The sequence below is a fragment of the Rhinatrema bivittatum genome, chromosome 3 (genome assembly GCF_901001135.1).
Source record: "Rhinatrema bivittatum chromosome 3, aRhiBiv1.1, whole genome shotgun sequence".
Taxonomy (NCBI): domain Eukaryota; kingdom Metazoa; phylum Chordata; class Amphibia; order Gymnophiona; family Rhinatrematidae; genus Rhinatrema; species Rhinatrema bivittatum.
The window spans coordinates 34,964,388-34,977,392 of record NC_042617.1 but is presented as its reverse complement, the minus strand read 5'-3'; the positions used below and the strand labels follow the sequence as shown (position 1 = coordinate 34,977,392).

Here is a 13,005-nt window from a genome sequence, read left to right as displayed (position 1 = left end):
TGCATATTGGGATGGTCCGACCTGCACACGCATTCAGGCCTAAAAATAAACAGTGCCGACGCGAACGCTCCCACCGCTGTCTGGTGCTGAAATTCAGCAATCACCTGACTCCGAAAGGCAGGAAATTCAGCCTGCTCCCTCTTGCCAGCCTCTTGGCAAGAAAAACAAACACTTACCTGCTACTCAGAGCTGCTGCTGATCTCCTTGCTTCAACTATCTCTCTCTCTTTTTTTTTTTTTTTTAAATTAAAGAGACAGGCCACAAATAAAAAGGGAAACGAACTACTCCCCTGCTTCTGGAGATAGAAGGCTGCGGAGTGAGGTCCACTGAGGGAGTGAAGGCCCAGTGGGGGAGAGGAAACCAGGACCCCTGGCTATTTACCCCCTTCCCCCCCCCCCGTCAAGAAGGGCCGAGTCCAGACAAGGATCACCAATTCCCCGCTCGCTCTGCTCCATACAAAGGATGCCCCTCGAAGGAGCCTAATATCTCGGGGAGCCGAAACTTCTGCTTATCTGCTCTTTTTCTTCAAAACACTCCAGACTGCAGGTTTGCACTTCTATCATCTGCTAGAGACAGAGAAATACTGAGAGACTGCAGGTGGCACTCTGTTATGTAGCAGTGCCTCAAAGGTTTGTTCTCTGCCTCCATCTGCTGGTAGAGATGCATAAACCCACTCATATGGACTGATCCAGGGTACGAACAGGAACAAGTTAAGACCACAGTCTCGGGGCAGTGGACTTGGAGTTTGCAGAAGCCTTTGTAAATTGTGCAGGCAAGGAACAAGGAGTGAAGACTGGCTAGGCCTGCCAAAGCTTGTGCAAGGGTGAGGTCGGCAAGTACTTCAAAGTTAATGGAGCAGGGCTGGCTGAACTGGGAGCCCAGTCTCAAAGCTTAGTGCAAGGCTTCATCAAAAATCTCAGGATCGAAGTCCCATGTATGAAGTTCACTTATGTAAAGAGGAGCCCAAAATCTGTAAGCCCCAAGTCTTTTCTTTATCAGGACTTCATGCATATGATCCAAAAGTTGACATTGACTGGAGATTACTACAGTCCTCTGGCATAGGACTGGTGAGTTTCTGATATGACTTCTTAACTGGTTCGCGTATGCAGATTCTAACATGAGTTGGAAGACATCTGGTGGACAATACCGGGCCTCGTAATTGGATACAAAATTTGTCAAAGCTACAAGCTCAGCAAATTTGTGTCCGGTAGTATCAGCTGAATTGTAAGGTGAAGACAGATTGTTTAATATGAAGAGCAATAGCAGCTTCTCTTCTGTGCAGTTCTCACAGCATTCACATTAAAACTGCAGGGCTATCACGTGGCTAGACTTCTATTTTGTGTTGCTCATGCCTGCATTCAGTTTGGTTCAGTTACACACTCCTTTTAAGGGTGACTGACTTATCTCTATATCCCTGAGCAGGAAGAAAAAAGAACTCAGTTCCCGTGGCAGCTGGCCCTGCTGATATAGAAACAGAGGCCTTAGAACGCTCTATGGGCACTCTGAGGCAAGCTGAGCATAAAAATCCCCAAAGTGGAAGCAGCGTGCTCGCAGCTGCATGCCAAGCACCGGTGGCTCTTCCCTTCTCCATCAGGAGGAGTATGGTAGATCAAATTAGAGCTGTGCTGAAGGAACTCACCCTCAAACCTTAGAGGAACTTACCCCCAATTCCGGTAACACTGTTTGCACAAAAAAAAAAATGCCTTAAGCTGTTTGGAGTTACTCTCCTGATTTCTTTTATTTTTTTTATAATAAATCTTTAAAGGCAGAGAACCTAGAAGGAAAGAAGGGAAAGGAGGAGGGAATGCAGACAGAGGATCCTCAATTTATGTATTTATTTATAGCCTACAACTCAAACCCCTCTGGAGGAACACTACCTTGGTTTTAGGCAACCGGGAGCTTGGCTCTAGGACACCAGAGAAATCCCTACCTTACTCTAACTCAAGGGCTAGGCAGGCCTTGTAAGAAAAATCTTGCATCACCAGTACATCCTATCATGTGCTGGAGGTAGAGAATACAAAGGAGTTTTCTGGACTGCACCACATGCAAATAGCTTTGATAACACCACAAAGAACGCTGTGTTCTCTAGCTCCACCTGGTGGTATGGAGGAACAACCCACTTGTCTGGACTGGTGAAGCAGTTTGAGGAGGAACTAAGAATCCTTCTCATGATCAATCCTTACCACAGCCTGTTCAAAGAGCTCTCTCAGCTTCTGCTCCGATTCTCCTGACACTCCCGATACCATCTCCGTAGCTGCAACTTTCAGCATCGGTAGTTCAAGTTCCTGGAATAGAGTCACAGGCTGTGATTAGGACGGGTCTTCGTGGAATACAATTTACTCGTTAAACTGACCAATCAAACAGAAAAATGTTAAATAAATAAATAAATAATTTAATTAAATATAAATATGTTTAAGACAGACATGAGCTTTCTATCCCACATAGCTTTCAGGCAAAGAATCCTTTTACCCATCTCCAAGATTCCCTCTACAAACACAGTGAAGCCACCAGCAAGCCTTTCTGCCTTCTGGCATTATCCTCTAGCGAGAGGAACATTGGGAAACATCCTCCATGACCACACTTACCGATGCTTCACCATCATAGGGAGCTCATGTGAGCCCAATCTTCTACATAGATCTCAGTTATCTACCTCCTAAAAGCAGCGACCAAACAAAGGAGTTGAAAAGTGATGAATGCTTTCCTATAGCTACCATAAAAAAGAAAAATTACTTACCTGATAATTTCATTTTCCTTAGTGTAGACAGATGGACTCAGGACCAATGGGTTATGCTCCCCTGCCAGCAGATGGAGACAAAGTCAGGTTGCAAATCTGATCTCACAGAACATATACTCCCAGCAGTGACCTAAGCTCTACTACCTAAGGCTACTGTGGACATATTAGTAGAAAGGAGTTGATTAAAAATAAGGTTAAAAACATGATTAAAACTGGATAAATGTAACTGTACTTAACCAACCATAAACACTGAACTTCAGTAAGAATTTGACCATTTACCCATGATCCCTTGGAATCAAAGCCCACTCTGCGGGGCAGCAGGTGGAACAGTCCTTGGGCAGCCGAGGGAGGATGCTGAGTCCATCTGTCTACACTAAGGCAAATGAAATTATCAGGTAAGTAATTTCTCTATTTTCCTAGCGATGGACTCAGGACCAATGGGATGGACAAAAGCTACTCCTGATTGAGGTGGGAGGCTGCCCGTGGTCCAGTCAACACCGCCCGTGCAAAGGCTGGGCCTTCTCGGGACTGTACGTCCAGGCGGTAAAACCTGGAGAAGGTATGCAAGGAGGACCACGTTGCCCTTCAGCAGATATCGATGGGATACAGCAGTTTAACTTTCGCCCATGAGATCACTTGAGTCCTAGTGGAATGGGCTCTAATCTGAGAAGGTAATGGCTTTCCAGCCTCCTCATAGGCTTCCATGACCACCTCCTTAATCCAGCGAGCTATGGGAGTCTGCAAAGCTGGTTTGCCCTGCTTCCTTCCACCATGAAGGACAAATAGGCGGTCCCGTCTTTCGGACTGGTTCTGAGACTTCCAGATATCGTACTAAAAGTCTCTTGACATCCAAATGACAGAAGAGATGATATTCCTCCATGTCCTTGGGCAAGAAGGATGGAACAGTACGTAGTTGTACCGCCCCTGGAGTCACATGGAGGAATGGTTCCCGGCACGACAATGCCTGCAGTTCAGAGATGCGACATGCCAAGCATATAGCCTCCAGGAACACAGTTTGCAAGGTCAATAATCGCAAGGAAAGACTGTGCAGCGGTCAAAAGGAAGGACCTGCCAAAAAATCCAGTACTAAATTAAGATTCCACAAGGGAACTGGCAGCCATAAGGGAGGTCGAAGGTACTTCATTCCCTTCAGAAAACGGATTCCGTCAGGATAAGCTGACAGGGAGGCCCCCATTCACCTCACCCCTGAAACAGGAGAGAGCCACCATCTGTACCTTCAAGGAGTTAAGGGCCAAACCTTTATTCAAGCTGTCCTGCAAAAATTCCAGAATAAGAGGGATTTTAACCGTCCACGGGAGGACACAGTGTTCTTCGCACGAGGCCTCAAAAACTCTCCAGACCCTTGCTAGGGATATGGAGAATTTTCGAGAACAGAGTAAAGTGACAATTACCACTGCAGAATATCCCCACTTTATCAGGCGAGCCCTCTCAAGGGACAGACCGTAACATAGAATAGAGTCGGATCGTTGTGAAGGACTGGTCCCTACTGCAACAAGTCCCTGTGCAATGCAGGGGCGCAGGGGATTCTCCACCAGGAGTCTCTGCTTGTCCGCATACCATGGACACCTGGGCCAATCTGGAGCTAGTAGTAGGATTAGCCCCCTGTGGTGTTTGATTCTGCAGATGGCCCTGCCCAGTAGGGACCATGGAGAGAAGGCGTATATTAACTCGTCTTCCGGCCAGATCTGGACGATGGCATCGATTCCCAGGGATCCCGGATCTCTTCTTTGACTGAGGAATCGAGGGATCTTTGAATTGTGAGATGTGGTCATCAGGTCGACTGATGGGAGGCCCCAGCGATGTACTGTCAGTTGAAACACCTTGGTCGACAGCCCCCATTCTCCTGGGTCCAGACTCTCCCTGCTTAGAAAGTCTGCTCTGACGTTGTCTTTTTCTGCAATGTACTATGTGTGATAAAACTACCCGTGTAAGTACCTTGGTACAACTGGTCATGAACTACTTCGCTAAATGTCTATGTCTAATGATATATTGTAACTGAACCTTTAACGGCACCTGTTAGAATGTACTATAGTACGCTTTTACCCTCATTAAATATGTGCCTACATGTAAACCGTTGCGATGGTATTTAACTTAGCAACGTATAGAAAAGTTTTTAAATAAATAAATAAAAATAAAAATGTGGAAGGCTGTGATCATCTGTAGATGTACTTCCGCCCACACCAAAAGGAGGTCTATCTCCTGTAACACCTATTGACTCTTGGTTCCTCCCTGGCATTTGATGTAGGCTACCGTTGTTGCGATGTTCGACATCACGCAGACTGCTTGACCCTGGAGTCTGTGGCTGAATTGTAAACATGCCAATCTAATTGCTCGGGCTTCTAGGCAATTGATGTTCCAGAGGGCCTCTTCTTCCATCCAACATCCCTGAAGACTCGCATCTGTTGTTGTGAGAACCAGCCAGTTCGAGGAGGACAGGAACATGCCCCTGCTGAGATGAACTTTCTGCAACCACCACTGGAGGAGAGAATTGACTTCCATCGGTAAGTAGAGACAAACCGCATAGTCTTGGGACCATGGGTTCCAACGTGCTAGCAGAGAACGTTGAAGTGGCTGCATGTGTGCCCTCGCCCATGGCACTACTTCCAGGTTTTCCACCATCAAACCAAGGATTTGGAGATAGTTCCACACCATCAGGCGTACAGTGTTCACTAACTGACGCACCTGGTACATCAACTTCTTCTGTGCGGTAGGAAGAAAAACCTTGCCTGGCCTGGTGTTGAACCGGACTCCCAGATACTCCAAGAACTGGGAAGATTTGAGGCTGCTCTTGGTCAGCTTTAGTACCCAACAAAGTTCCCGCAGCAAGGAGATCACCTTGTTGGTCCCAGAATGCTCTCTTCTACGGACTTGGCCCGGATCAGCCAATCATCCAACTATGGGTGCACCAGGATCCCATCTTTCCTCAACGCTGCTGCCACAACCACCATAATCTTGGAAAATGTTCTGGGGGCGGTGGCTAAGCTGAAGGGTAGTACCTGAAACTGATAATGTTGGCTCAGTACACAAAACATAGGAAACGTTTGTGTTCTTGTCAGATTGGAATATGAAGGAAGGCCTCAGATAGGTCCAGGAAGGTTAGGAACTCTCCCAATTGTACAGCCATTATCACAGAGCTTAAGGTCTCCATACAAAAATGAATCACTTGAAGGTGACGGTTGACACTCTTGAGATCCAGGATGGGATGAAAGAAACCTTCTTTCTTGGGTGCGACAAAATAAATGGTACTGGGATCACAGCCCTCATCCTGAGGAGCCTTAGAAGCATAATTTACACTGCCTGCTTCTTATGCTGGGAGTGGCAAAGAGAAATCATGAATATGTCCAGAGGAATGCTGCTGAATTCCAGCGCATATCTTCCTTGTATGACTTTCAGTACTCATTTAACCAAAGTGATCTCGACCCACCATTGGTAAAAGAGACAGATGACCCCCTATCTTCTTGTCCTGAAGGTGGGTCGGTAATCTTTCATTGGGGGGGTTTGGGATGAGCTTGAACCCGAACTTGCCCCTATCTTGGGCAAGGGGTCAAGACCTCTGAAATGTCGAATTTCTGTAGGGGCGAAAACGCTGGGAACCCCTGAAACTACTCCTCAGACGAGGGGGCATTGTAACTGCTTCCTCTCATCTTCTGGTAACCAAGGAACTGGAGGTTCGCCCAATTTACTGGCCAGCTTTTCCAACCTGCTCCCGAATAGGAGTGATCCTTTAAAGGGCACCTTCGTAAGATTAGCTTTGGAGGTTGCATCAACTGACCAATTCCCAGCCACAGCTGTCATCTGGCTGCCATCACTGAGGCCACTCCTCTGGCCGAAGTACAGAATAAATCAGAACTTGTCTGCTAAAAAGGCGGCAACAGGTTCCATAACCGCTCTGGAATTCACCCCTGAGTCATCCACCTCCTGAGAGAGAAATAGACACAAACGAGCCACCACAGTGCAACAAGAAGCAATCTGTAAGGTCATTGCTACTGTGTCAAAGGCTTGTTTAAGGATAGACTCAATCTGTCTATCGTGTGCATCCTTTAAACCGCTCCTCCCTTTACTGGGATAGTTGTTCCCTTAGAAACGGCACAGACCAGTGCATCCACTTTAGGGAAACGCAAACGTTCTCTTACCACCGGGTCCAGAGGGTATAGAGCTTACAACGCTCAGCCCCCTTTAAAACTTGCTTCTGGGGCATCCCATTCCAGATCAATTAACTCCTGGATGGTGGCCATTACTGGAAAGTAGCAAGAAACTTTCCGCAGGGTGATCAGAATAGGATTCTTCTTTGGTTCGGACATACGTAAGTTGGGTGCATGAACTGCACTAAATAAACCCAAAATATTCCCTCTTTGAAAATGCTTTAAAGGAGCAGCACACAGACAGAATGGAAAAAAAAGTTAACATGCTCTTACCCCGGCGATTGCCTGTGCTAGCAGCGTCTTTCCACACCCTGGGGGACCGTGCAAAAGGAAGCCTCGCGGGGGGACCACACCTAAGTGCTGGTACACCTCCGGGTGCCGCATGTGGATCAGCATCTTACAGACGTCCTGTGAGGAGGAAAGCAAGAAACCTGCTACAGCCACAGCTTCAACTCCAACAGCCAAGAGAAATACAACATGTAGCCTTGAAACAGATTCCCCGGTTTTGATTTGGGGTTTGTTTGGGGTTTTTTTGCAACTAAAACATTTATTCCTGTCAATACTACATTTGTCTAGTCACTGAAAACTGCAAAATGTAGACAAACAAAAGGAAACCTTCTGCTGAGATTTATCATCCTACTATTGAACAGTCCATTACATTGCGTATACAGCAGACAAAGACGGGGCAGACCTCAGGGCCCTCAAATACATTTATTTCCGAGCATCAAGAAATGGGCTCCTCAAATTTAAAGTTTGGAAACTGAGCCAGGTCTCTGCCCCCATTCAGCCTCCGGTGATTTCTTCTGTCATCTCTTTCTGGAGCTCAGGGCCTGCTTCCATCTAACATATGTTGGAGATGGGGGTCAAGTTGAAGGCACTTATATACATAAACTATGCTTTTGCCCACCCACTGAGTCAAAAGTTTTGGAAGAAAGTGTTAAACTTTACATCTTCTATGTTTGAATACCAGACAACTCAGACGCCAGGATTTAGCAGTATTGGGACTTCCTCTCAGGGTCCTAATTAAGCTGAAGCATATAGGAAAGGGATGTTACACGGCTATATTGCTAGCACAAGGTTAAATTTACGTCTGTTTGTCCTACTGAGAAAGGATGCTCAGCTCAGCAAGGTCTGTATCCCACATATCTCTGTATGGCTCTGCGCACACCAAGCAGTGCCACGGGTGAGATAAATAGCACAGTAGCAGCGTCAAAGGCAAAAATCAAAATTTTCTGCCAAACACAAGGTCCACTGCCAAGGATAACAATGCAGGCCCCAACTTTCCAGGAGGGTACTGGGCTGGTGTAGCAGGACTCAAGGAAAGGAAATTAACAGGTAAGACTAAATATCACTGCAGGGATCTGTCCTGGGACCAGTGGCCAGGTTTGAAATCTACCTGGTGCTGCTTGTGACCTTGGGCAAGTCAATTTGTCTTCTGTTGCCACAGATACAAAACTTAGGGCCTGATTTACTAAGTCCTTTTCTCCATTCTGTGTCTATGGGGAAAACAAAAAATGTTTAGTAAATCAGTCCCTTAGATTGTAAGCCCTCTGGAGACAGACAAATACCACAGTACCGAAATGTAACTCACCTTGAGCTACGGAATGAGCTAAATCCAAATAAATAAAAACAAAAATTAACTTTATTCATTAACAATCTGGAAAAGGGAGAAAACTTTCAAATAACACAAAAATATTCAAAACAGTTTAAAAAAAAAAAAAAAAGCCACAGATTGTGAGGATCCACAGGAGCGGGAATTTAAAATGGCAGATGAAATTTGATGTGGACAAGTGCAAAGCGATGTACATAGGGTTATTTTCCCCTAATTACAGCTACACGATGCTGGCTTCTGCATAAGGTGTAACCACCTAGGAAAAGGATCTCAGCATCATTGTGAACACCACATTGAAATCCGCGGCTCAGTACATGGCGGTGGTCAAAGAAGCAAATAGAATGTTGGGAATTATTTCGAAAGGAACGGCGAATAAAACTAATCATCATAAAGCTTCTCTATAGAATTATGGTACAACCACTGCTTGAGTACTGTGTGCAGTACTGGTTGCCCCATCTCAAGTAAGATATAGCACAACTAGAAAAGGAACAGAGATGGGCGACAAAAATGATAAAGGGGGGTAAACAGGTTAGGGCTCTTCAGCTTGGAAACAAGATGACATAACCGTGAGCATAAGAAACGCCATACTGGGACAGAAGGCCAGCATCCTGTCTCTGACCCTGGCCAATCCAGGCCACAAGTACTGCTCATAACCAGGGCAAGCAGGGGCTTTCCACAAGGCTACCTGGCTAAGAGCAGTTTATGGACTTCTTCTCCAGGAACTTGTCTAGGTGCCTTTTAAACCGAGTTATGCAAATTGCTTTCACCACAAAACCCGGCAGCAATTTGGTTTTAAAAGGGCTAGTTATTAACTCTGCGGCGTGTCCCTCTATTGGAACGGGTAAATAACTGTTTCCTGTTCCATCCTGCTCATGATTTTATAGATGTCGATCATATCCCTCCTCAGCTGTCTTTTCTCCAAGCTGAAGAGCCCTAACCTCTTTAGCCTTTCCTCCTGGGGAGCTGTCCCATCCCCTTACCATTTTTGTCACCCTCCTCTGCATCTTTTCTAGTTCCGCTTTATCTTTTTTGAGATGGGGCAACCAGAAATGTGCACAATACTCAAGGTGCAGTTGCAGCATGGATCGATACTGAGACATATCCTCCATTTCATTTTCCATTCCTTTCCTTATAGTACCTAACATTTGATTTGCTTTTATGACCGCTGCTGCACACTGAGCCAAGTATTTCAAACTATTGTCTGCAGTGATACCAAAATCCTTTTCCTGGGTGATGACAACCCGGTCGCACAAGATCCTCATAATCAGCTTCTGATTTAACTACTTTGAATAATTTTGGGTCATTGCAAATTTGATATCATTCATCACTCCCTTTTCAGACCATTTATAAATATATTAAAAAGCACCAGTCCCAAAACTGATCCCTTGGGCTCTCTATGTACCATAATCCACTGAGAAAAATGGCCATTCAGTCCTACCCTATTTTCTACCTTTTAGCCAATTACCAATCCACAATAGGACACTATCTCTTATCCCATGACTTTTTCATTTCTTGATGAGCCACTCATGAGGGATTTTGTCAAACACCTTTTGAAAATACAGATTCTCTAATCAACCAACCCACCAAAATGTGCACATGATTAAGCCCTTCAGAAAAATCTAACAGATTTGACCGTCAAGACTTCCCTTTCCTAAATCCATCTTGACTCTATCCCATTAATCTAGGTCTTCCCAGATGGCCAGTAGTTTTGTTACTAAGAATAGCGTCTACTATTTTGTCTGCTACTGACATCAAGCTCCGTGACACGTAATTTCACAAATCACATCTGGAACCCTTTTTTAAAAAATGGGCATTATGTTAGCCACCCCCCAATTATCAGGTATCATAGCTGATGTGAATGAGAAGTTAAAGGAGATGTTAGAGATTACTAGTAAAACAGTCTGCAATTTCTTTTTTTTTTTTTTTAGTTCTTTCAGAACTCTAGGGTAGACACCATCTGGTCCCAGTGATTTGCTACGCTTTGTCACTTTGCTCTATTACTTTTTCCTGGTTCACCATGCATTTTATAAAATCATGAGTTGAGTGGGAATGTTTATTTACACTTTCAAATAGTACAAGGAGTAGGGGACACTCCATGAAACTAGAGAGGTAGTAGACAAAATATACTGGTTGTAGACAAAATAAACTGGAGAAAGTATTTTTTTATTCAATGTAGAAATTTGACTTAGACCTTGCCAAATATTTATTAAACATTGTTAGTTCCAGCTTGGATCAAGGCTATTTCCCAGCAGTTCTTAAGGAAGAAAGGGGACATCCCTTATTAAAAAAAAAACAAAAAACCCCCTTAAATCCTGGGTTTGTATAGAATTATCACCCTGTCTCAAACTTTCCTTTTGAGGGAAAAGTTATTAAAAAATCAGTTGTGGAACTGATGAAATTTTCAGAGAGCATAAATGCTTGTCATCTGAAAGAGTCAGGTTTTTGTGCGAATCATAGCACAGAAACAGCATTACTGGCTGTTGCAAATGAAGTGAGAATGAAAGCCGATAAAGAAAAAGATACATGCATTATTTTCCTCAACATATCACCTGCATTTGACACTACTGATCATGAACTGCTGTTACAAAGGTTTAAAAAGACATTGGGATTTCTGGGTCACCACTGTCATGATTTAGAACATAAGAACATGCCACACTGGGTCAGACCAAGGGTGCATCAAGCCCAGCATCCTGTTTCCAACAGTGGCCAATCCAGGCCATAAGAACCTGGCAAGTACCCAAAAACTAAGTCTATTTCATGTTACTTTTGCTAGTCTAGTAATAGCAGTGGCTATTTTCTACTAATGGACTTCTCCTCCAAGAACTTATCCAATCCTTTTTTAAACCCAACACTAACTGCACTAACCACATCCTCTGGCAACAAATTCCAGAGTTTAATTGTGCGTTGAGTGAAAAAGAACTTTCTCCGATTAGTTTTAGATGTGCCACATGCTAACTTCATGGAGTGCCCCCTAGTCTTTCTATTATCCGAAAGAGTAAAAAACCGATTCACATCTACCCGTTCTAGACCTCTCATGATTTTAAAGACCTCTATCATATCCCCCCCCTCAGCCGTCTCTTCTCCAAGCTGAAAAGTCCTAACCTCTTTAGTCTTTCCTCATAGGGGAGCTGTTCCATCCCCTTTATCATTTAGTTTACTGAATTGCACTTCCCAGGCGAGTTAAGCAAGTAAGTTGTCTGAACCAAGATATTTAAAAAGTTGAGTCCCTCAAGGTTCAATATTGGCTCCTACACTTTTTCACTGTATTTTTAGCACCCCTAGCTACATTAATTCAGAGTCAGGGCTACAGTTATTTTCCAGTTGTTGATGATATTAGGATTATAGAGTATTTGCACCCAAAATATCCTGAAAAATTGCAGCGTTTTAATTTGTGCTTAGAGAACTTGACAGGGTGGCTGAAGGATCATAGATTGAAAGTCAACCTGGATAAATCTGAGGCTTTATGGGTGTCAAGAAAAAATGTTCCTCTGGACTTCCTGCCCAGAAGAAAAATTCAGCTTTCCAAAGTCGTCGCTTTGTTAGGGATCAGGATTGATGCTCGGTTTATGATGGTGAGCCAAACAGCAGCAGTGGGTTGGGTCATGCTTTTTTTTTTTTTTTTTTTTTTTTTTTTTAATATGTTATATTAGTCATCTAAAAACATTTTTGCAATTGCACGATTTGTATACAGTGGTTCATGCATTAGTTTTAAACAGAAATGACGGCAGGAAAGGACCAAATGATCCAGCCAGTCTGCCCAGCAAGCTTATGCCAGTATCTGTTGCACTGTGCAGGTGACCCCCGTGCTTATTATTTATTTATTTATATTTAGATTCCGCTTTTGTGGGAGGAAAGGGTTAGCAGGGCGGACAAACTAGTGGGCAGGGTGCAGGCGCTAACTGGGTTGCTAACATGAGGGACATAAAAGTACTCTCTTGGAATGTAAAAGGGCTTAATCATGTCATTAAGCGGAAGAAGTTATTGCAAGATGCAGTCCGCGCAAGAGAGGATATTGTCCTTTGCCAGGAAACGCACTTGAGGAAACGATATGAAAGATTGTTATTCTCCAAACATTTCCCCCTCCCAATTTTTTTTGCTTCAGCATCCTCTTCCTCTAAATATAGTGGAGTAGGCATTCTTTTTTCACAAAATGCTGTAGCAGAGGTTATATCAGTATTAAAGGATGTGGGAGGGAGGTATTTGATTGTGAAATTTAAAATGGGGAAAGATATCTACACCATTGCAAATCTCTATTGTCCAACTGTGAGTCAAGGAAAGTTATTGAAGAGCTTTTCTTCTATTTTACGGCAATGGGCAGAGGGTTCTCTAATTGTGGGAGGTGACATTAACATAACAAGATATCCTTTTCTAGACAAGAGCGGAGGCGCAGGGGGTACTACTGAGGCTAACAGACAGGGATTGGAGACATTAATGGCCGAGTGGGACCTGAAAGATGTATGGCGTCTTTTTCACCCCTCCGAGCGTAACTATACCTT

The 13,005-nt window shown here is 44.2% G+C and overlaps 1 protein-coding gene across 1 annotated transcript in view; it reads right to left on the bottom strand.

Annotated features, from left to right (window-relative positions):
- NVL (nuclear VCP like) overlaps nucleotides 1-13,005 on the bottom strand; it is a 239,096-nt gene that overhangs the window by 175,225 nt on the left and 50,866 nt on the right. The window contains 2 exon segments of the mRNA XM_029593097.1: nucleotides 2,184-2,285; nucleotides 7,171-7,305. Of these exon segments, the coding sequence (XP_029448957.1) occupies nucleotides 2,184-2,285; nucleotides 7,171-7,305 (237 nt within the window).